A 24,084-nucleotide genomic window follows, 5' to 3' on the forward strand; every position below is an offset into this window, starting at 1 on the left:
ATCTTAATGTCAAATATTGCCATCTTAAAGCATAAAAGCGCCTTTACATGTTTTTTCTTACCATTTCAAGGAGAAATGCCAAGCCTTTGGTTAATTTTTAGGCCAGCGACTCACTTAAGTTAATGATCAATGGGCTGTGATCTGATCAGAGTTCAAGATTTAATCTGCTATGGGAAGAGACTCAGGCTGTGTCCCTTTGTAGCCAGCAAAGTCCATCGCTGGTTGGCGTTTTTTGGCTTTGTGGACAATGCATATGCCCTTTGGTTGCCAGGATCTGGACTTTTGATCTTGACGCTGCCATTCTGGAATGGCATTGATCGATTGCTGTGAGCTTCGCCGCTGTTGGCAGAGGCAGAGACTGCTGCTGGCCCAACGGCTTTAAACTCATTTTCACCTAGGGTAGCAGGGTTGCCACTGAAACAAAGGCATAAAATTTATAAAAAAAAACTCTCTTGAAAGTATTTTTGGAAACTTTTCAACAAGAAGTGCAATGGTTGACCTCATTTCTGCTTTCCAAAGCTTCGAAAATGTTTCTCCTGTATAGTCTTTTACCTGCCTTTAGCCTTTTCTTTGGCATCTCCTCTAGATATTAGTTAGTAGTAACATTCTGGCTTTAGTTTTAGTTTATTAGTAACAACTTGAAAACGTTTTTGGTAAGGCGGCTGGCTTTCTGATGGAAATTTGCCAAACTGATTAGCTTGGATTCGTCCATAGCCCAACGCCCAATGGTTTGTGTTTGCACACGAAGAGTCTGAGATGAACTTTTTAGTAGTAGATCCAAAGCGTTGAAAGCGATTCCCAGATGGATTTGAAGTCAGCTTTTGGCCAAGCCTTTCAAACGAAATCATCAACCTACTCCACCCCCTCCTCAAGACTCAACATGTGCTAGTGTGTGTGTTCCCCTGATTTGTACAAATAGTTACTTGGCTTGGAATAAGGCGAGGGGGGTGAACCTGCTTACCCTGCACTGAAAATGAGGCTAAGCCGGAGAGTAGAGAGTGAAGTGCAGTGGGAAAAATGTGAAAGTTTTCTAAGAATTAGTTTGGTGTGAGCTTCGGTAGGTTTTAGATGACTTCCTGAACTAATTTCTATATAAACTTGGGTTTTTATGGTAGTAAATATCTCAGTTAAATTATTATAAAACCCCTTTTATAAGATATATATATTTACTTTTTTTAAAAAACAAACCATTTTAAGCTTTTGTTTTAGATTTTTTTGTGTATTTTTCAACAAGAAAATAGAAGCTTTGTTTTAGACAAAGAAAGAAAAGTTTCTGCCCATTGAATGGGGAAACAAAAGACCTTTGCTGAAAGCAAAACCTGAAAGTTTTTCTAAGTGTACCTAGACACACACGCAAATCGATGTAGTATTAGTGTATGTGTGTGTGTGTGTGTGTGGATATCCTTTGGTTTCCCTTCGTATCAGCGTGCAAACTATAAAAACCAGAAGCTCAATTATCAAAATGCTGTGTGTGTGTTTGTTTGTTTGCCTTTGTCTGCGTGTGCTCCCTGTGCGTGTGTGCTGTGTGTCCCTGTCTCCCTTTCCTAATTCCATTGTCCTGGTCCATTTCTGTGGATGCGAATGAGACAGAAAGATAGATAGAGAGAGAGCAAGAACGAGAGCTATAGCATCTGAAAGCTTTTCCCTTTGGGTTTTTGTGTGCTCGCTCGCCTTTGACTGTGCAAATAGATAAATTTATTTATTTTATGCCCTGCTGCAGGAACCGCACACAAACAACAATAACAACAACAACAACAACATCGATAGCATAGAAATTTTCTTTCTATTTCTGCTCTAAAATAAACCAGAAACCAGAATCCGGAAAAAGACAAGGCCAAGGAAGGTGAGGAGGCTGCCAGCCAGCCAGCCAGCCAGCCAGCTGCCGGCAGACAACTGACTTTAAATGCCTTTATGCTCACAAAATACATAAATTGAACATTTTCTAGCAAACCCTCCGACCCCCCAACCCCTCTAGAAAGTGGGGAGAGAGGGCGAGAGACACTTTCGCTGAATTGGAAATCGCTTTCACAATGCCCCTCGAATAGATTTTGGGGCGGTGGGTAAGGGGCAGGCCAAATGGTCTTGGAAAAATATTAAAAAATTCAATGAAGCCTGGCAGCTGAGGGAAAGTCGAAGAAAGAATCAAAGGAAACCAATACCAAGCTAAACTTGCCACGATTAAGCCATAAATAATTCGACAAAATGCTACATTTGGCTAAGAAGAAAGCCACCGTTTTGGTATGGATTTTCAAAGAAAGTCATTAGGTTTTAAGTTCCTAACAAAGAAAAGATCTTAAAAGAGATCACAAAGTTGTAAAGAAACTTCAAATTGAATGCTTTAAACACTTCAAAAACTTAATTTTTAATATTAAGTTTAGCTTTAGCAACATTAGCCTCGCTTATGAACCTACTTACTTCCGGAATTTGTGTTGCCTGCGGGAGGAGCAGCAAATAAACTGAAAATTGTAGCAAGAAAAATAACTCAGTAAAAGAAAACTAAACAAAAAAAACATTAAGCCGAGATGACAAGAACAGAGTCTGACTATATATAGTATATATATATAGTCAATATCTAGGAATACATTATAAATTATAGTTCAGCTGCAGGCAAGCATAACCTGGGCGTACGGCTCGTATACGCAATGTGCCTGCTGACAATGGACTCGAAACAGGATGCCAAAGAAGAGCAGTAAAAAATGTCACAACTTGGAGTGTGTGTGTGTGTTGGAAAGTGTGTTTGTGTGTTGGAGAGTGTGTGTGTTGGAGTGTGTGTGTGTTAGAGAGTGTGTGTTAGAGAGTGTGTGTGTGTTAGAGAGTGTGTGTGTGTGTAACAGTGTGTGTGTCTGTGTTAAAGTTAGTCTACATGTATGGGTAAAGGATGAGCATTCGTGCGTGTGTGTCTTTATATCCAAAAGTTTTTCCCACTTTCTTTAGCCAAGCTCAACTTTTGTTATGCTCGCTTAGCTACGTCTGAGTCGGCTACTGCCCTGCTTGGCTATTTTAGTACATTTCTATGCTTTTCTACTTTTCCGCTTTCACTTGACTTTCACTTTTATGTGTGCATGTATTTGTACCAATATTTTACACTCTTTACTGGGGAGAGATGAGCCTCTGGCTCAAGTTTCAGTTTGTTTGTATAATTTAAGCCCAAAACCGATTGATGAAGAAAAACAAGATAGAAAAGTTAAGGTCGATTGGGTAAGTTATAGTCTTGGTTACAGGATAATCAGTGGTTTGTCATCAAAAAAATATTTCAAAATTGAAGGTTAGTTTATGTTAGAAACCAAAACTTTCTGGCAAATCATTCAGAATTAAGTTAAGACCTTAAGAGAACTTAAATACAAGACATAAGATTTGGTTTTTGCCAAAACAAAGATCAGGTAGCTATGATTTCCCATATACCCTACCCCCTTGTAATGGGTATAGCTAGAGAGAGAAAGAGAGAGAGAGCAGCCAGCACACGTGCAGCCATGTCAGGTTCAGGATCGACCCTCACCGAAAAAACATATCCCCATCGACATTCACCCACATCGGCCTTTTTTATGGGCTTTGTGTGTGTGCTACAAATTGTTTGGCTTGGGAAATTCCTGACGTTTTTGTTGAGGTTTTTATGGAGTCTGCTTTGGGACTTTGGGGCTTGGAGCTGCCTGCCAGCCTGCCAGCCTGCCTTCCTGCCTGCCACATACGTCCATGAAGAGATAGAGTCTAAAACTAATTTGTGGCAGCAGGCCGGTAAATGGGAAAATATTGTTATTAATATTCGACAAAGGATGGGCATTCCAATAGAGTCAGCTTCTTCCTACCTTCTTCTTCTATACAGTCGATTAAGTGCCGAACAAATGAAGTGTCCCTCCACTACTCCCCCTTCTAAACCTTTTTTTTTCTTTGCAATTTGTGCAGGTAAATGGAGTATGGGCCCTGCCTGACGTTGTTTGTGATTTCTATATAGCCATGGATGTGATATGCTCTACTTCATCGATATTTAACTTAGTTGCCATCTCCATAGACAGGTGAGTCTTTCTCATATATAGATTTCTTTCTATATGATATTTATAATCGAATATACATTTACAGATACATCGCTGTGACACAGCCAATAAAGTACGCCAAGCACAAAAATAGCCGCCGCGTTTGCCTTACGATACTGTTGGTTTGGGCCATATCGGCTGCCATCGGTTCACCGATAGTTTTGGGCCTTAACAACACGCCAAATCGCGAGCCCGACGTATGCGCCTTCTACAATGCCGACTTTATACTCTACTCCTCGCTGAGCAGCTTCTATATACCCTGCATTATCATGGTGTTTCTCTACTGGAACATTTTCAAGGTGAGTTAAGGGGAAGGGCTAAATGATTTTGGGGGGAAAATGAAGATAAGTTCTCTTAAAACAAATCCATAATTATAGTCCAAATCAAAAGTCAGATTCATCACATTCTAAACATAAAAGTTTCTAGCCCTCAGCAAGTTCAAACTTTTCTACGATTTGCCATGAGTTTCATCTGTAGATAGATTTCCGCGGCATCGCAATTAAAATCGGATTTTTCCAAGCCGAGTGGAATCAATATTGCTGCTGTCCGTGGCATAATTCTGCAAACTGCAATCCGGCTAAGAGAATGATGTTGAGTCGAGTCCGGGGTCGGATCGGTTCGGGGTTCGGGCTTTATGTTTGCGCGCACACATTAGCTGTTGACTGGGGTTGGGGGGTTTGGGTGATATATCCGCAGGATGCAAGCGCAGCATGGCATTGCTTAATCCGCTCTTTTCATCCCGCGTATCCTGTATTTCTGTGCAACTCGTATCAAGCACTGTATTTCTGTATTCGTATCCGTAGGCACTGAGAAGTCGAGCGCGGAAACAGCGGGCGGCCCGCAAGCCTCATCTATCGGAACTGACGGGCGGCAGCGTCATCGAGAACATTGCCCAGACCCGCCGGCTGGCGGAGACAGCCTTGGATAGTAGTCGGCATGCCAGCCGGATAATGCCAGACGAGGCGGCCACCAATACGGCCAGCGGTTCCAATGAGGAGGAGGATGAGAATGCCATTTCGCCGGACATCGACGACTGTCATGTCATCGTGAACGACAAGTCCACCGAGTTCATGCTGGCCACCGTTGTCGAGGAGACGGGCAAGTGAGTACTCATTCTATGAAGGATCTTTTTTGGGGTTTCGATATAAAGTAGAGGAAAGATGATCTGATTAATAGGGAACCTTAAGTAGGTACTCACCTATCAAGGACATCCTTGTTTTTGACCTACATCGAGCTGGTTTTCATTAGTGTAGACCTCGTGCTACCTTGCTTTGGATTATAAACACGTTTCGCAGTCGCATTGGACATATACTCGGGCGAAACCACTTATATCCTACGTGAAAGGGGTATGAAAAGCGCCAACTTTCAGCCAATTTCAGTGCAAAACTCCTTGCCATGAGAATGAAAGTTAAGGCTCGGGGCTATCTGTGATGGCCCTGGCAAAAGTTCGGAGCTCAGCAGTTTCGTTTCCATATATCCGTATATCTGTATATCTATATCCTTGTCCGCTTTCCGTGTTGCGGCAGCTGGCAACTTGCAACTTGCAACCTGGCCTGGCTCTATCAGCCCTGGCAATCCTGGCACGTGCCACCAACACGTAATAGATAAGCCACCCAGTGCCTGAGTTTCTGCTGAGTGGTCTCGACTGCACTTCCTTCCAGACAACGAGGCAACCTCACGACCACCCATCCATGTCCATGGAAAACTGTCAATCTCTAATGGCAGGCTTCGTTCGGCCACGGTGCCACTCAATTGCCGACATAAACGACAGCAAGCAGCGCCACAGCGGCACTCTTTCAACGCGTGTGCTGCACTTTCAATCAGCCAGCCTGCCGAAAAGACTCCCCATATCCTCATCAGCTGCTCTCCTCAAACTGAGTTGAGTTCCTCTTCCCATCGCGATGGCCTATCTTTTTCACGAGAACCTACCCTGTCCTGTCCTGCCCCGAAAAACCGCTATTAAGTGCCAACGTTAAGCGCAGCCAATTAGCATCCTGATGGCCTGCTTAATCCAATAAGGACATGAAATGAAACCATTAATGACAGGCTGGATGCACAAAGGGATGGGTTTTGGGGTTGGTCCTTGGGGTTGGGGGTTTTTGGGGTTCTCGAACACGGAATGGATGGCAAACAAGACCGCGAAACTTTTTCCATTCCAAAGGAAGCAGAATCAGAGCCAATGCCAGGGAAAAATAATTCTCAATAATTCAATTAATGCGTCACTTTATTAAAACTCAATCTTGCCTTGCCTTTTTAATTGACGTTGCGCCCCGATTTTTCCGTCTCTTTTCGTTCTTCATCAATGCTGCCGCTGCCGCTGTCGCTGTTGCTGCCGTCGCCTTTGCTTTTCCTGCCACCCGGACATCCTTCCATCCGCCGATTGATTGATTGATGGTCGGCGACTCCTTTAATTGGAAAATCCCCGACGACAACGCCAACAACGCCAACAACGCTCCACCAACGCATCAACGCACTCGCAGCAGCGTTGTGGCACAAATCAGCACACAGCCGCAGCTGGTCGTTGCCGATCCGAATGGTAATCATGATTCTGGTTATGCAGCCTCAAACGTTGACGATGTCCTTGCAGGCGTGGCGCCCGCCTCCGCCTCTGCTGCCACATCCGGAGCACCGCGAAGCAGCGGCTCGCCACCGGACAGTCCGCTGCCCAGTGGCGCCACCCTACAGCGGTCCAGCGTTAGCAGCCAGCGGCGCAATACCGCTGATGACTCGCCGAAGCGCGGTGAGCCGACTCTCAGGTCAGTCGGTGTCGATAACTCCAGGTATTTGGCATTCAGATATGTTAGCCTGCTGAACCTTTTAGCCCCTGTAGAGAGAAAGTTAAAATATGGTAGTTTGGTAGTTGGTTACACTCGAAAAAAATATGTATTAATAAATAATTATGATTTTTAATAACTTAAATTGGTTTTTAAATATTTTTTAAAGGATTATTTTGTTCTTTTTAATGGAAAAACCTTAAATTTAATCTAGTTAATGTTAAAAATCAAGATTTTTATCATTTCTTTCATAAACTTTTTTTTATATTATTTAACTTTTAAGCTTTTTTAATGAGGAAGTTTAAAATAAAATGCTTTTTACAAATATTTTACAATATTTATATATGTTTATGATTTTCAATATATTAAACTCAAAAGCTTCGATCAAAGCACTTAAACTTAATATTAAAAATATCAAAAATATATTATAATTAAACTTAAGCTTATAAAAGGCTTAACTTTTATTTAAGAAATCTAATAGTAAATGGCTTTTTTTTTAAAGTGTATTTTAAAACTTTTGTAGTCCAAACAAAAGACTGCGTGAAATGCCAAAAATGTTAGAAATTTACGCGTAGCTTCCTTTCTTTGTCACAATTTAAATGGAAAATATTATTAGCTAGCAAAAAAAACTTGAAAAAAAGCATTTTCATTATTTTTATTTACTGTTTACCACAAATACAGACAAAAAAGTTCACGCCACGTGAAAATTGTCAACATTTTTGGATAAAATCTAAAAAAGCATAAAAAAATGGCAATTTAAGCTTTTAGGAGTTGGCCAGCAAATGTTGACAACTTTTGATTTGGCACTTCAAGAGAAATATAAACCTAAATTAAAAAGAGAATTAGCAATATTAAATAAAGTTTAAAAAGTTAAGTAATATGAAGAAAAAGACAGTCAATGAATGGGTTAGCTAAAGTTGTTAAAAAATTCAACATTTTGTTATAATTTTCAAAGCAAAAAGCAATTAAGAAAATATTTAAATGCAAAACATGAAACGCTTTACCCTTAAAGAGTTATGATTATGATTTGCAATTATTAACTGATTATTCAATTGCCAATATATAACCCATCTAACCACTATAATAATCGCTTGATTGAGTTCCAAATAAACGTAGCCAAAAATACGTAATGCCTTACCATTACGTACACAGCACCACATTACGTAGTTAGCCTCCCATATCGCACCTTGCTTCCTAGCACCTTTCCCATCGCACTTTCTAAGCCAACAAAAAAACAGCTAACAGCAACCGCAAATAGGCGGCAATCTGGCAATCTGAAAATAGTTCTATAATATGGTAGTTAAAGGTGGCAAGATTGCGTTTTCATACCGACACCGACTTCCGTTTGCAGCGTCGCCATGAAGCCATTGTCCTTTGTCCGTTACGGGGTGCAGGAGGCCATGACTTTGGCACGCAACGACTCAACGCTATCGACTACATCGAAAACGTCCTCGCGCAAGGATAAGAAGAACTCGCAGGCGTCAAGGTGAGTAACGGCGCCCGTCGCCCCTAATTACAGTTATTAGTTTGGCATTTTTTTTTTTCTGCTCTTGGCCAGTTGATGACCCCCCACTTTCACTCGCTTTCTTTCTCATTTTCTGCTTTTCTTTCTTTTTTTTTTTGGAAAATGCAATATATATATATATATATAACCAACCATGGCCTATTATCCTTTGCGTGTCGTTCAGATTCACGATATACAAGGTGCACAAGGCCTCGAAAAAGAAACGCGAAAAATCGTCGGCCAAAAAGGAACGCAAGGCCACCAAGACATTGGCCATTGTTTTGGGTAAGTTCAACAGCAGGCCATGAATTTGAATATATGTACATTTCCCAAACTGACCTGACCTTAACGAGAACAACCACAAACTCTACTCTACTTTTCTTTCTTTTCCTTTATATCAAACACAATAACAGGTGTCTTCCTGTTCTGCTGGCTGCCGTTCTTCAGCTGCAACATCATGGACGCCATGTGCGCCAAGTTCAAGAAAGACTGCCGACCGGGTCTGACGGCCTACATGATGACCACCTGGCTGGGCTATATTAATAGCTTCGTGAATCCGGTTATCTATACGATATTCAATCCAGAGTTTCGTAAGGCCTTCAAGAAGATCATGCACATGGGGTGATTAAAAACGCTGACTAACAGCAGACTAACAGCAATACTAAACCAAATGTGGGGCAAAAAGGAGTCAATGTTGTGTACTTTGTGGCAGGTTTATGATATTATGATATTAAAGATCAAGGGGCAACAAGTGTGCCAAAGGGAAGTCATCAATGCACGAGGAGAGATCTCAACAAGCAGAAGAGTGCATGGGTTTGGAGTAATGGGTTTTGCAATAGCTTTAAGTTGGAGCTACTTATGTAAATAGATCTGTATATATAGTATATATATACTTCTACTCTATGACGTGGTGGGTGGCACATTACGAGCTGTAGCTGTAGGCTAGGTACAATTTTTAACAATTATTTTAAGCTAAAAACCGTAACTAGCGATATAATCAAGACACGCGATTCAAATTCCAAACTAGCCATAAGTTAGGGATACTCTCGCGACTCGCTTTAACAGAAAAATGAATGTAGTGTTCTCTTTGTAGAGGCTGCTAAACCGAAAAAATAAATAAAAACAAAAACCTATCACATATCAGCATATGCAGCAAGCTATTTCCCACCCACAAAAAAAAACAGCACACCGTTACCCACCACCCGCCCCCTGTTTCTGATTTACCTCCCGCCCCCCACACTGATTATGATTAGATAAGCGAATATATTTATATATAAATGAAATTCATATCCTTAAAGGCAGACAGGCGACTGGCAGCTAAACTTTCTAGTGCTGGCAATTGTTTTATATCGATATATTTATCGATAACTAGAGTTAGTTAGTCAAATCAGCAAATGTTAGGTTAGCTAGCGGGCCTCAGGGTCAGCGCCTCTTTCATCACAGACACACATTACATACGAATGTTCCAAGTTAGTTGGCAGACAGAGCGATGGATTACCGATAAATGGTCTAGAGGGGGTAGTAGTTAACCATGGCCCAAACCATTGGAGATGTATTTGTACAACTTGACAGAGTGACGCACACACACACACACACACGAGCAGACACCATAAATCAAATGAGCCCCACAAATTAATACAATATCGAGGGGCGCTGACCCCGATGCTAATCCCGCTTAAAGGTCACATTCCGTTCAAAGTTTCAGTTCAATAAGATATATACACATAGAGAGATATATAGAGAGATATAAAGAGATATATATAAAGATATATAAAGACATATATATATATATATAAAGAGATGGGAGATATATAAGAGCATTTAAGAACCAGAGGTCGTAACTAGGCTAGTCACTTAATCTAGATCTAGAACAGGCGAATATATTCATTACCTTTAGGTATATCAGATAGTACCAATGGGGGGGGGGGATAACTTAGCAATATATATATATCTATTAACATAAGATTGCGAGGTAGAGGGAGCCAGGATGCATAGCAATGAATGGGGGAGGGAAGAGGGTATCAGGGTATCTAGAGCAAAGGCTATCGCATTGCTAGAAGCAATATGACGGGGTCAAAGGGGCTCCGATTAATGGGGGGCTAACATAGCAGATAATACTCATCGGTGTAAGCCTACATACTCGTACTACTACTTGTATAGTGAAATATCAAAACTGAGTTTTGAAACACGGACCAAAATCTTTGGCCTGCCGACTTTACCTAGGACTTTGGATCCCCCAACAGTGTGGCTTGGCCCCTTGTGATCTCAGTCAGTCAGGTTATCGATATCTCGGCAGGGATGAAGGCCTTTGGTCCCTGATTTCAATAGCCGTCCTCTTAACTGTTTCTATGTGACAAATAATTGATAGGTATAATCACTTCTACATGTGTAGTAGTTTATAAAACAATTCCAAAATTATGATTATGATAATGATAATAGCCCTAAGCTCGGAATTTGTGTACTTTAGCTGTAAGCACCGCCTCCCCTGTGTGACCCCCCTCAAAGCTCACATTACCATGGAAACTATTTTCCATTAGGCAAGCTCAAAAGTTTTTATACTTTCCTAAAAACTAAAATACATAAAATATACTATATATTTGAGTGTGTGCATGAGTGAGCTAGTGTGAGTGTTTTTTTTTTTTTTCATAAGATTACAAAAAGTTTAGGATATATAAAGGTAAAATCAAGGCTATATATAGTATAGTATAATGGAAAGAAAGAGATGAAGTTGAAGTTTCAGATCAGTGCGAGAGAGGCGGCTCTTAAGTTAAGTTCTTCCAAAGAAAACGCTTATTAATTATAGCTAATTGGTAAATTTGCAATTTGAACAAACTATTTATACGTATGTATATGTGTCGGTGTATAAGAAACACACACACAAACACACAAGCAAACACACACTATATTTATTGTTGATTTAACAAAATTGTAGCCTGAGTTTTCCAAAATCGTTGAATTGTTGTCTGTTAAAGTTAATTTGTGAATGAAATATGAAATATGAGCTATGAGATATGAGATATGAGCTATGAGATATGAGATATGAAGATATGAGCTATGAGATATGAAGATATGAGCTATGAGATATGAAGATATGAGATATAGAATGCATATAGATACTCGTATGTATAGTTAAGGTCCCTCCGTAGCGAGATCTCTCTACCAATAAACCATATATAAGCCATATATAGTATATATAACATATATACGAGTTTGTAAATGAATGAGAGAAGAAAAAATGCTGGAAAAACTGAAGAACAAGAAAAAAAACAGAAACTGAAAAATGCAAACTATTTTAATGGGAAAATTTGTTGTTTTTTTTTTTTTTTTCTAGCAAATTATGAGAATTACTAACTAAATGAAACGTAGGCTAAGCTCTAAGAAAAGCAAACTATTTCAAAAATAATTATCATAGCTTACGGAAATAATAATAATAATAATAATAATAATAATAATAATAATAGCGAATAACAAACAATAAACTAATGATACCGACTAGGATACATCAAATAAATAAACCAAAACTGAAAATATTTCAAGGCAAAGAAAAAGGAGAAAAACTTTTCATTTCACTGGAGGGATGGAAAGTTTTTGGCGGGTTGGTGGGTAAGTTCATATGTTTGCCCTACATTTTGCCCTCCCTGTTTGTCCTGCGTATATCAACATTTTATCGCACTTATATGAGCTGATAATAAAATTCCAATAAGCAAGGGAAGGAAATAAAAATACTTACACAAGACAAACAAGAAGGAGTCAGTTCTTGGCTTGGAAACTTGGAGTGGGTCGATGTCTGCTATATAGTAAAATCAATTCGGAAAGAAGCTCACGGCCGCCACCTCTTTGAGGAAACCAAAAACCCTAGGCTAAGAGCATCTAAATAGATAGGCTATGAAGTATGGGGTATGGTACATCGCCCATTGCCCATCGCCCATAGCCCAACACTCGTCATCCTCTAATGGGTACTCCAGTCAGACAGTCCTGGAGTTGGAGGCGGGTTTTTGGTATCGGAGACATGGCCTGAGACTGCGAAATAAATGAGAATGAGAACGAACTGAGTTCCGCCTGTCTGTTGTTGTCCATTTCCGGTAACGAAACGGGCTCAGAACACTGAGGAAAACTAGTAAGTTGCAAGGAAGAACTTAGGCAAGGCTTTTATTTTCTAATAGAAAAGTAACCTTAGATCAAGGATTATTAAGAGGTAAGTATTTATAACCCTTTTTAAGTCCCTTAAACTAAACTAAGTAAAAGGTTTTTGCTTACTAACTTCCCCTGAAAACTTGCAATTTTTCTTTCAATGGCTTTTCCTCAGAATGAATGCCAATTTCTGCTTTCGCAAGACTACAGCTCCTTTGCAGAGCAACAACGTCATTGTCTTTGAGCCTGTGTCTTGGCCTGACCATAAATACAAATGTAAAAAGGGCAACCCAGAGCCGAACCCTGACCTGATGGCGGGGGTGTGTGTGTGTATGTGTGTGTGGCATGCACAAAGTTGTTTCATTCGATTGTCTATCTATGTGTGTGTGTTTGTGTCTTCGACTCGTCGTCTGCTGGGGCGAGAGTTGTGTGCTCTATGTCCATAACTAATTCGAACTAAATGATGTACTAAAGTGTTGAGGGAACACGGATACTCATGCCCAGAGGAATGGGACACCAGGAATGGATACCAGAACAGCAGGGCAGGGCAGATGGGTGTCGTGGCATGAAATGTTTGGCGTCTGGGGGCGATATCTTATCGTTACACACACACACACACACACTGGGTGGCGATAATTGACAGACCATTAACGTTTGGATTGCAAAAGCCAAAGTAGAACTACATGAATAAGGGGAAAACCTACAGACTAACAGGGATAGGGAGATGTGTGTTGGCCTTGTCGTTAAAGGCATATGTCCAATGATGTTCTTGACCAAAGAACTGTGTGATTTGCAAATGAGAGAAAGACTTACATACGCTGACCTGACTATCAATCCTTGAAATGATCGAAAAATTTAGCACTGAGATTGCTTTTTTTTAAAAAAAGTAAAAAAGTAGAAAACAAAATTTAAAGAGGCTGCTACGTTGCCAAGGCCCAAGCAGACCCAACCCAGCCAATCAGTTAACTTTGGGGAATTTTCCCCATTTTTTCCACCCCCGGCAGGCAGCCCCTTTCCTTACTACGGCTTAACATCTGACCCGGAATGGAATTCTGGCAACCGGAAACTCTACGGGCCAGAGTCAAAATCGAAAAATATGCACATGACCAGAAATAGTTTAAATACAAGGCCGAATATTAAAATGTGTAAGGATCCAGGACCCAGGACGCAGGAGGCAGGACGCAGGACCTCAGGCGATGGGGTTAGTGCAATCAAGCATGCCTTCTCAGTGGATTACTGTCCTGACTGTCCTGACTGCCTGACTGCCTGACCTGCCGCCGTTCCAACTTCATGGTCAATGACTTTTCAGCCTTCTGGCCAAAAGAAAGATGAAAGGCAGCTCCAAAAAGGGCTGGCCAGCTGTGAACTCGAAATAAATTCACTCTCTCATAAAGGTTCCATCTTCAAAAAATGAAGATTTGGTTTAAAATCTTTGTCTTATTTTCTTTAAATCTTTAAACTAACCAAACTAACTAAACTTTATATTTTAAATATTATGAAAAACTCTCATAAAATATCTCCAACTGTAATCCCATCTCCATTGAGAGTTTGCTCAAGTGACTGGAAGCTCTTAAATTTGCATGCTTATGGGGGGGGGGCTTGGTTTCCTCTACAAATGGCAGGGCCAATATAATTTTACTATCATCCGATTATCGTCCTGGTTGGCTGAAGTCAAGATCGATTCAATGGCCTGTCCTTGAGATGGTCCAGCATTCTCAATTAACTCTCTTGGCTTCTGTCCTTCTGTCTATGATAGGCTCCATTGAGTTTGTCAGTTACAAGGACAATGACTTACATCCTTGACCAAGGAATATGATGACTAAAATTATATTTTTTACATACCCAAACGATCGATGATCCATGAAAGGGACTTAGAGAGTTGCAGAGTTGCAGCTTAAAGACTTCCCACAACAACATTTGATATAACCAAAAACTTGTTAGCCAAGTAGGCTGTTAGTTAACTTCACTAACCAGACTTTAGGTATTAGAAATCTTGCAGTGACATTTCGGTAGAGTAGAAAAAAGTATGATTTAAATTTCGGAAATTGTGGCTGTGTAAAGACGGTAGAGAACCTTGAAGAAATATCAAAAAAAGAAAAAGAAAGGAAACTTGAGTCCATCCCCGGTACTAGATCAAGATGGTGGAGTTCGCTTTTGATATTAAGCACCTCTTTCCGCAACCAATTATCCGGGTGCAGGAGCATAACCTACGACCAAAGGTCACTCAAGCAGGTCGTCCATATACCCATCCATTTATCGTCCAGCAACGCAGCAGTAATGGTCAACTGATGTCGCCTAGCTCCCAGTTGAGTCAGATACTGGACGTGATGGGACGACTGTCAGCGATTGCCCAGGATTTGCGCCAACCGGTGACCATTGCCGAGAAGTTAACATCCGATCAGGTGGTCTATCTAATGGCTGATAATATTTCAGGAAGATGGGCAGTCTCCGGTCTGCTTAAGGTGGGCACCAAGAACCTGTTCGTATTCGACAGGGACGGTGCCTGTCGTCGTGCCAATAATACACCGGCCATTCTCGATTTCTACATCCATGAGTCCCGCCAGCGTCGGGGTTTTGGCAAGCAACTCTTTCAGCGCATGCTTGAGGATCAGGGTTGGAAAGCTCGCAAGTGCTCCGTGGACCGGCCATCTGAGAAGCTGCTAGCCTTCTTGGGCAAACACTATGGCCTGCTGCGTCCCATTCCGCAGGGCAATAACTTTGTGATCTACGATGGCTTCTTTGAGGATCCGAATGCGAAGGCCTCTCCCAAGGCCATAGACAAAGAGCGCAGCAAAAGCAGAAGTGACGCTCTACGAAAGCCGGTGATGGACAGCCAAAGGCCAGGGCTAGTATATGGATCAGGGCTAGCATATGGATCAGGGCAAGGACATGGATCAGGGCAAGGACTTGGATCAGGGCAAGGACATGTATCAGGGCAAGGACATGGACCAAGGCAAGGTCATGGATCAGGGCTAAGACATGGACCAGGGCTAGCATATGGATCAGGGCTAGGACATGAACCAAGGCAAGGACATGAACCAAGGCAAGGTCATGTATCAGGGCAAGGACATGGATCAGGGCTAGGACATGGATCAGGGCAAAGACATGGACATGGACAAGGGCTAGTATATGGATCAGGGCAAGGACATGGATCAGGGCAAGGTCATGGACCAAGGCAAGGTCATGGATCAGGGCAAGAACATGAACCAGGGCAAGGATATGGGTCACTAGAGCAACAATCAGCCAACAGGACATTCACCAAACTGAGTCCCAAACAACAAAAAGACATTCTCAGCCAGGGAACGAGCCGACGATCATCAATGCCCTCACCCAGCTGGAATGGACCACGTGAAGTCGGCAATACTAACGGGCTATAAGTAGAGATCAGAAAAAAAAAAAACTGCATTCCAAATGACATTAACTCGTTTCCCATTTCGAAGGAGATGACTCAACACACGAAAATTCCTGAGTTTTTATCGTTAGAAACTTTTTAAAGTTTTTCCTAACTTCCTTTCCTTTTTAATGCAAACATGAAAAATATTGACTTAATACTGCGCTTTTCACGGCTTAACTAAATAAATTCCATTCTGTATATCCACATTCGGAATATAAATTTTCAAACCATTCATTCATTCATTTGTGGCCAAGAGAAATTTGGCTATAACTCAGGTGGAAAAAAAAAAAAGAAAAAGAAGAAGTGGGACATCCCTAGGTCCCATTTCAGTTTCGAAATTCCGACTGATTGGCAAATGACCAAAGCATTTTGGACTCCAATCAGACGTTGGCCAGGAAAATACAAAACGACAGCAGAATAACCACCCACTCGAAAACCAACCCAACCGCTCATCCACAGAAATTTGCCTGCATATTTGCATAGTTTAATTTTCATTTAACTTTTATTTGCCGTCACGTCGCCAAAAATAGCCAAAAATTGTCAGAAATTCAAAATGCCCAGCCAATGATTGCCGCTGTTGATTTTCGGTTTTTGGGTTTGAGTTCCGTTCCGATGGCTGGATGGCTGGCTGTTTGGGTTATTTGGCTTTGCTGATTCGTTTGCATTGCCATAATATTTAATGGGCAGTCAAAAGTTGATGGTGGTCCCCGGCCAGGAGATAGGCTTTCCATTGAAACTGGTTTTCCCGCCAGCAACAGCAGCAGCAACAGCAACAGCAGTTATTATGTCGCATCATTTGAACAAAGTGTCCGCACATGGCAAGGCAAACAAATTTAAAGAGCGCCAATCCAATGGATTTGGATTTGGTTTTGGTTTTGTTTTTGGTTTTGTTTTTGGAACCCTCAAGCCATCATCTCCATGGCCATGCTATAGAGTCATAGAAGAGGCTGCTTTCGAGAAGGAAATGATGGCCAAGAAACAATAGCAGACGGGAAAAACCAAATGAAATTCAGTTTAACCAAGGCACATACACAGTTACACATCACACGGGGGATATACAGAAACACACACACACACACATACACACACACACATACACACACACACATACTAATGCTCACCCGCACAACCACAACGAAAGTATAGGGGCCCCCAAAACACAGTGGTGGCAGTGGCAAATATTAAAATTGAACATTTTTGTCACGTGTCAAATGCCATTTATGCGCTTCGTGATCGCACGCGGCTCAGAGTTGAGAGCCCACAGCCAGCCAGCCAGCCAGCCAGCCAGATGTACAGGCACAAAAAATAAAGGGGTGTCAGTGGGTTAAGCAACAGCCAGGAAAAAAGTCTAGTGACGTTTACATCTCTGAGTGTCAAGTAAGAAAGTTATTGTCTTTCAATAGGTGTTTTCTCTCAATTTAGGGAAAGGTTTAAAAAGGTTTAAAAAGGTTTTTAGTTAAAAGGCAACTTAAACTTAAAACCAAAACTAAATCCATGGCCAACTATCTGCGTGTGATCAAAGGTGTTTCACATGTCATACGTTGTAGTTCCGGTTGGCACTGCAGTTGAAAAGGTTACTGCAAAGAGGCTCCTCCCTTCACATTCATTTCACCGGATCTCGTGCGATTGTCATCTCTTTGCCCTTTCAAAAAACCAAACTCCTGACTTTTGTTTTGCCGGGCATGTCGCTGACATTCTCCTCAGGAAAAACTAGAGCTTGGGTTGCGCTTTGACTTGCTGACGTATCCATATAAGAATGCCGCAGTATCCTCAATCCATGCTCTTAAGGTTCTCACCGGGACTCGAAGAACCCGAACCGACGGCGTTTTAACATTTTGTAAGACAACATAGCGCCTAGCGCCATCGTCGGCTTTTAAAATCTTTAATATAAGCTACACCTAATCCGGTTCATTTAAGCATATTTTTAAAAATATTTTACAGCTTGAATAGCCAAGGAGGTAGAGCATTAAAACTCCAACTACAGCGTCTCAAACCTCAGTACGGAAAGAAGAGTTCTAATTTTTTCATTTACCCGATATCCATTTTTTGTATTAAAAATCATAAATAGCAAAGCCAAAAATGGTCGGAAATTTTTATGATTTATCAAAAATGCGAAATTTGTGCCAATAATAAAGCTTCCGAGGTTTTGAATGAAACCCAATTGGGACTCGAATTTTGGAAATTTCGCATTTTTTTTATGCCCAAAGTTATGCTACGTCTTTTGGCAGCAGAGATCTCGGTCTTGTTGCCGTTTCTTAGCTCTAACTCTGTCAAAACAAGCCGCATGGCTAATACAATGACTGCTTTATGCAGCTAACAACCGAAACTTAAAGCCCCTATACTTGCTTTTTTCATTATTGTTCTGCTTTTTTGGTGCGAGCTCTGATTTAATGGCTAAAAGTCAAAAACCTACGTCTGACAGAAATTTGCAACATTATTTTCGGGTTTTTAGCTCTAGCTCGGGCAAAACAAGACGCACAGTCAAAAGAACGACTGTTTTGTGCTCCTAACGACCAACACTAACCACCCTTATCACTCAATTTTTGATTTTGGGAAAGTCAATTTTGGCCCAAATTTCGCATTTTTGATAAGGGGTACCATCATCAAAATTTTCAAAAAATGCCCAAAAATGAAGTTTTCCAGATTTAAATGCAAATCAATTGGGAATCATGGCAATCAAGGTACGAGCCCAACGAGGTATTACATTCCTCATTTGGGCCATTTTTGGCTGCGCAATAGCTAAAAAGCTGATTTTTTTGCGCGAAAAATCAAGTATACGTCTTTTGATAACAGAAAACCGGCTTTGTTGCCGTTACTTAGCTGTAACTTTGTCAAATCAAGTATCACGGCTAAAACAGTGGCTGTTTTATGCAGCTAACAACCAAAACTTTAAACCCCTATACCTCCTTTTAACAGTATTGCACTGATTTTTTTGGGGCGAGTGCTGATTTAATGGCTAAAAAGTCAAAAAACCTATTTTTTACAGAAGAGATTCCGGTTTTGTTGCAGTTTCTTAGCTGTAACTTTGTCAAAACAAGGCTTGCGGCTTAAACAGTGACTGTTTTATGCAGCTAACAACCAAAACTTTAAACCCCCATACTTGCTTTTATCATTTTTTCTCTGGTTTTTTGCTGCGAGCTCTGATTTAATGGCTGAAAAATCAAGAAACCAATTTTTAACAGAAATTTGCAATACTATTTTCGGGTGTTTAGCTCTAGCTTGGCCAAAACAAGCCGTACAACCAAAGGAACGACTGTTTTGTGCTGCTTACGATCGAAACTAACCACCCCTATCACTCGTTTAGCGATTTTGCGAAATTAATTTTCGGCTAAATTTTGCATTTTTGATAAGGGGTACCATCATCAAAATTTTCAAAAATGGGCCAAAAATGAAGTTTCCCAAATTTTAATGAAAACCAATTGGGAATCATAACAATCAAATTACGAGCCCTACAAGGTATTACATTCCTCATTTGGAGCATTTTTGGCTTCGCTATGGCCAAAAAACTGATTTTTATGTGCTTAAAATCACGTATACGTCTTTCGGCAGCAGATAGCCCGGTTTTGTTGCCGTTTATAAGCTGTAACTTTGTCAAAACAATACGCACGGCTATAACAGTGACTGTTTTATGCAGCTAAGAACCAAAACTTGACACCCCTATACTTGCTTTTATCATTATTGTTCTGATATTTTGGTGCGAGCTCTGTTTTAAGGGCTAAAAAATCAGGAAACCGATTTTTAACATAAATTTGCAATATTATTTTTGATTTTTCAGCTCTAGCTCGGTCAAAACAAGACGTACAGCCAAAAGAGCGACAGTTTCGTGCTGCTAACGACAAATACTAACCACCCCTATCCCTCGTTTTTCGATTTTCGGAAAATGAATTTTGGCCCAAATTTCGCATTTTTGATAAGGGGTACCATCATCAAAATTTTCAAAAATAGGCCAAAACTGAAGTTTCCCAGTTTTAAATAAAAACCAATTGGGAATCATAACAATCAAATTACGAGCCGTACGAGGTATTGCATTCCTCATTTGGGCCATTTTTGGCTGCGCTATGACTAAAAAACTGATTTTTTTGCGCTAAAAATCAAGTATACGTCCCTTGGCAGCAGGGATTCTGGTCTTGTTGCCGTTTCTTTGCTATAACTTTGTCAAAACGAGACGCTTAAGCAATGACTGTTTTATGCAGCTAACAACCGAAACTTAAAGCCCCTATACTTGCTTTTCTCATTTTTGCTCTGCTTTTTTTGTGCGAGCTCTGGTTTAATGGCTAAAAATCATAAACCTATTTCTGACAGCTCTAGCTCGGCCAAAAAATGACGCACAGCCAAGAGAACAACTGTTTTGTGCTGCTAACGACCAACACTAACCTCCCCTATCACCCGTTTTTCGATTTTGGAAAAGTCAATTTTGGCCCAATTTTCGCATTTTTGATAAGGGGTACCATCATCAAAATTTTCGAAAAATGGGCTTAAAATTAAGTTTCCCAGATTTGAATGAAAACCAATTGGGAATCATAACAATCAAATTACGAGCCCTACGAGGTATTGCATTCCGTACTCGGCCATTTGAAAATTGTCACACATTTGTTGAGGGGACTTAGGACGACTTGCACTGACTTAGCTAACTCAAAAGTAAGCTCTGAATTAGGCATTATCTTGGCTTAGAGGATACATAAATAGATTGTTTTGAAGGAAAGTTGTTTTAAGTTATTTACTACTAGAAAATTGCTTTTATTATTATTTTTAAGTCAAAAACATTTGTGGTTCTATACAAAAAATTAGATTCTTTTTTGTATGCAATTCGAATGTATTTAATTTAAAAATAATAATAAAATAAAGACTTTTAAAGGGAGAGATCTTGAAGATAAATCAAGCTAAACATGAATAATGGGAAATCAGCTTAGGTTAAATCACATTTTTTTCTGCTTAAGCAACTAAGATATGTTTTATATAAGATGATATTTTATAAATGTATATAAATAGAAATATAAAAATATATAAAAATTCCACTTACCTTAATTTTCCTTGTTTTTAAAGCTTCTTATTGGGATTTCTTGTATTGTAGAAGATATTTGTTGCTTGTTTTCCACACAAAACCTTGTTTTTTCAGGTCGCCTTCAACTTTTCCTGCGAATATTTAACAAATTAGTATATTTATATTTACAAATATAAATTATACTTACATTTTCAGCAGCAGCTGAGCAGCTGAGCTTGCCATTTCATTAATAAATATTCAACAAAATTGTAAACACTGCCCTACCAACACTTTTTATGTACTATTTTATCACTTTATAAGGCTTCTTCTTTAAGCAAAAACTAAATATATGTTTTATGTATGTTTATGATATAGAAATGTAAGTTGCGAGAGCATTTTGTTATGAATGAAAAGTATAAGAGGTGAAGCTTAGGCTTGGAGATGCATTTGTTTTCAGCTTGTAAGGTAAATATTTAAGATTTAAATTTATATTATAAAATCTGTTACTTTAATTAATAATATTATTTAAAGCTTTGGGATTAGTAACTAGTTTAACTTCATTTACAACAAAAAACCTAAAATTTAGCTAATATTTTGCATGGGTTTACATGTTTATTTACTGATATTACTATTCTTGTAATATTTCTACATATTTCCAACAGTGCTGCCAATTTTAGACCAGCAAAATAGCTGCTTTGGCGGGAAGTGTGAATAAGAAAAAGCTAAAAAAAAAATATTTTAAAGGTCCACAAAAAACATAAGGTAGGCGATGACCAAAAAATAAAAAAAAATAAAAAAAAAGTCAAAAAAGTCAGTTTTGACGTGAAAATAGCCAAATTTGGCAGCAGTGATTTCCAACAACATTTCGAACCATTAATAATCTACGAATGGACGACTTACAGAATGCAAACGCAAAGACAGAAGCAAAAGCAAAGAAGAAAATTACGGTAAACGCAACTTCGCCAAAGTTCTTATCTTTGCTTCGCATCGCAGATCTTTTCCGCTCTCTTCTTTGGCACTTCATTTTGGTGTACACACTTAAAATTAATATTAAATGATATTTTGCGTGCATTTAATTAATAATTACAGACTTGATTTATGTTTTTGAAGCTAATATCAATGAAATACATACAAATGCACATATGTTTTAGGTACACTGACTTTGATTTTGCATATTTTTCAAAGTTCTCATTGGCATTACTTGAATATTTGAATGGTTTTACTTTAATTTGCAAAAGTTAACTTGTAATTTTGGGTTTTAATGTAAGCATATGCATACCGTTTTATGTGTACATATGTACATACATAAGACTACCCAGATTTACACACATACACACTTACACTTTCACTTATCCAGCGGAGCACCCCTTCCCATTTGGCATTGCAATTATTCAAATTCACAATTAAAACAATATTTATTGTTTTAAACACAACACACAATCCTGCGATCACTATTTATGCATTATTTGATTGATATTTGACCGATTTTTAACACCTTTTAACACTTCTTAAGACTTTTTAAATGCAATTACAAAAGCTGCGACCGGCTTAGAGAGGCGACGGATTATGACTGGCCAATTAGTGGGAGAGTTTCTAAGCGCAGTGGGCAGAGAGAGAGGCTGAGAGCGTTGCCATAGATCTTCGTTTTGGTTCTCTTCACTCAATTTGCTCTCTCTTTGTTTACATTATTTTAAATGGCAATTAATTATTAAATAATATCGTTTGGCGATTTGTATTACAAAAACAACAATAATACTTATTTATAACTTTAAAATATGAAACACTTTTAAAGATTTGTGTTAATAATAAAGAATAATAGATGAGCAATATGAAAACCAAGAAGTAACATTGAAACTGTTATATTGCAAATATAACACTTTATGGCTGATGAAGAAGATAACAAATAGCGGAAGTTGTGTGTTATACAATAACTTGTAAACAAGTTTAAGCTGTTATAAAGGTGGTTTAAGTTTTGTTATAATTTTTGCAAGGTGTTTTTTATGTTGTTAGAACAAGCCGCATAGCCAAAAGAAAGACTGTTTTGTGCTGCTAACTACCGAAACTTAACATCCCTATGTTTTTAAACTATTTTTATCTACTTTTCATCAAAGGATCATTACTTTAACTTTGACTGTTCAATGAAACATATCGATAAGGTCGATAGTTACGATATTAAAGATTTTAAAGCTAATTTAATATATAGAAAGAGCTCTTTTCTCTGATGAGTAACTCATAGTCGTTTCATTCCACTTCAGATTATATTCTGTTTTTTTTTTATGCCTTTTGTGTGTGTCAGAATTTCGAGTGGTTGTGTTTCGTAGTTACGTCTCTTTATCGCCGCTTTCGAGTGCCTTTCGTTGGACGCCCATGCAGAATTTTATTTTAAAGCGATTTGCCAGTTTCATTTCAAATATTTATAAAATAACCCCAAAAGTGTCAGCTCAAGTGTGTGCGTGTGTGTGTGTGTGTGTGGGACAGTTTTATTAGCATATATCGATTGCACTTAGACAAAGCCGGCAGCGACGCTGGCAGAGGCAATTGTGCAAACTAAGTAACTGCAAAACAGCAATGGCCAACCCGAAAGCTGTTGTTTCTCTTTGCTTACTTTATTGTTTTTAATTAATTTATGGCTTAAACAAAGAGAGACCCACAAAACGATATGTATGTATCGAAACATATAGATATATAATCGTATATATATATATATTTTATATATTGCCACGTGTTCAAGTGAAAGGAAATTGAGGGAGGAAAAAAATAAAAGTGAATTCGAATTTGATTTTCATTTATGATTTTAATTCGTTTTGTTTATATTGATTTATTTCAGCATATTTATTCAGCAACTCTCAATCTCTCTCTCTCTATCGCACTTTTCCCTCGGCCAGTTTCTTCTTGGTAACAACATTGCGTATGAGCAATATGACCAGAAAATACCTTGTGTTTTCTCTCTGTCATGTATTCTAAAGAATTTGATGGCAAAGTTCAGATTTTCCTTTAGCATTCCACGTATTTACAGTATTTCTGGTGAAAATAAAGCATTTAAATGGCCAACCACATGGCGTATGCGCAATGTTGCGTAAAGGCAATTTTACTGAGAAGAAAATAATGAGTGAATACTTGGAAATAGCAAGGCAAAGAAAATCGAATGTCATTTCTTTGAAAGTAACGAAGAGGTAGGAACCATCCCATTGGGTTGGAAAATGACATTCAGGGAAATGACATTCAATTCCAAACCGAATGACCCTTTGTGGGATGCACACGGATTCCTGTCT

At 39.3% G+C, this 24,084-nt stretch overlaps 2 protein-coding genes and 1 long non-coding RNA gene across 10 annotated transcripts in view; 2 read left to right on the plus strand and 1 right to left on the minus strand.

Annotated features, from left to right (window-relative positions):
• LOC108105013 (dopamine D2-like receptor) overlaps positions 1-10,902 on the plus strand; it is a 94,719-nt gene extending 83,817 nt beyond the window's left edge. For 2 of the 6 annotated variants that reach the window (XM_017211408.2, XM_017211407.2), the window contains exons 5-11: positions 3,901-4,010; positions 4,075-4,327; positions 4,832-5,130; positions 6,509-6,808; positions 8,154-8,288; positions 8,491-8,591; positions 8,720-10,902. In XM_017211408.2, coding sequence (XP_017066897.1) covers positions 3,901-4,010; positions 4,075-4,327; positions 4,832-5,130; positions 6,509-6,808; positions 8,154-8,288; positions 8,491-8,591; positions 8,720-8,931 — 1,410 coding nt within the window. In that variant the 3' untranslated portion in view covers positions 8,932-10,902. The remainder of the gene's footprint in view (positions 1-3,900; positions 4,011-4,074; positions 4,328-4,831; positions 5,131-6,508; positions 6,809-8,153; positions 8,289-8,490; positions 8,592-8,719) is intronic. The other 4 variants (XM_017211411.2, XM_017211412.2, XM_017211410.2 and 1 more) reach the window with 4 other exon arrangements.
• Positions 6,768-22,375, minus strand: LOC108105016. Of its 3 annotated transcripts, none has more exons than XR_001772329.1 (4): positions 22,154-22,375; positions 21,021-21,153; positions 20,852-20,964; positions 6,768-6,852 (listed from the first exon to the last, which is right to left on the minus strand). It is a non-coding gene; the product is annotated as an uncharacterized LOC108105016 (long non-coding RNA). The 3 variants fall into 3 exon arrangements; XR_001772328.1 differs by having other exon boundaries at positions 21,021-21,269; XR_001772330.1 differs by lacking the exon at positions 21,021-21,153.
• Positions 14,424-16,039, plus strand: LOC108105014 (alpha-tubulin N-acetyltransferase 1). The gene has a single exon (XM_017211413.2). It carries the CDS (start codon positions 14,576-14,578, stop codon positions 15,812-15,814), a length of 1,239 nt encoding a protein of 412 aa, XP_017066902.1. The 5' UTR covers positions 14,424-14,575; the 3' UTR covers positions 15,815-16,039.
• Positions 22,376-24,084: the final 1,709 nt, after the last annotated feature.

The sequence above is a fragment of the Drosophila eugracilis genome, unplaced genomic scaffold (genome assembly GCF_018153835.1).
Source record: "Drosophila eugracilis isolate 14026-0451.02 unplaced genomic scaffold, ASM1815383v1 contig_2155, whole genome shotgun sequence".
NCBI lineage: Eukaryota > Metazoa > Arthropoda > Insecta > Diptera > Drosophilidae > Drosophila > Drosophila eugracilis.

Excerpts from the sequence above, each read along its gene's own strand:
- LOC108105014 (XM_017211413.2), top strand. The coding sequence starts at position 14,576 with ATGGTGGAGTTCGCTTTTGATATTAAGCACCTCTTTCCGCAACCAATT.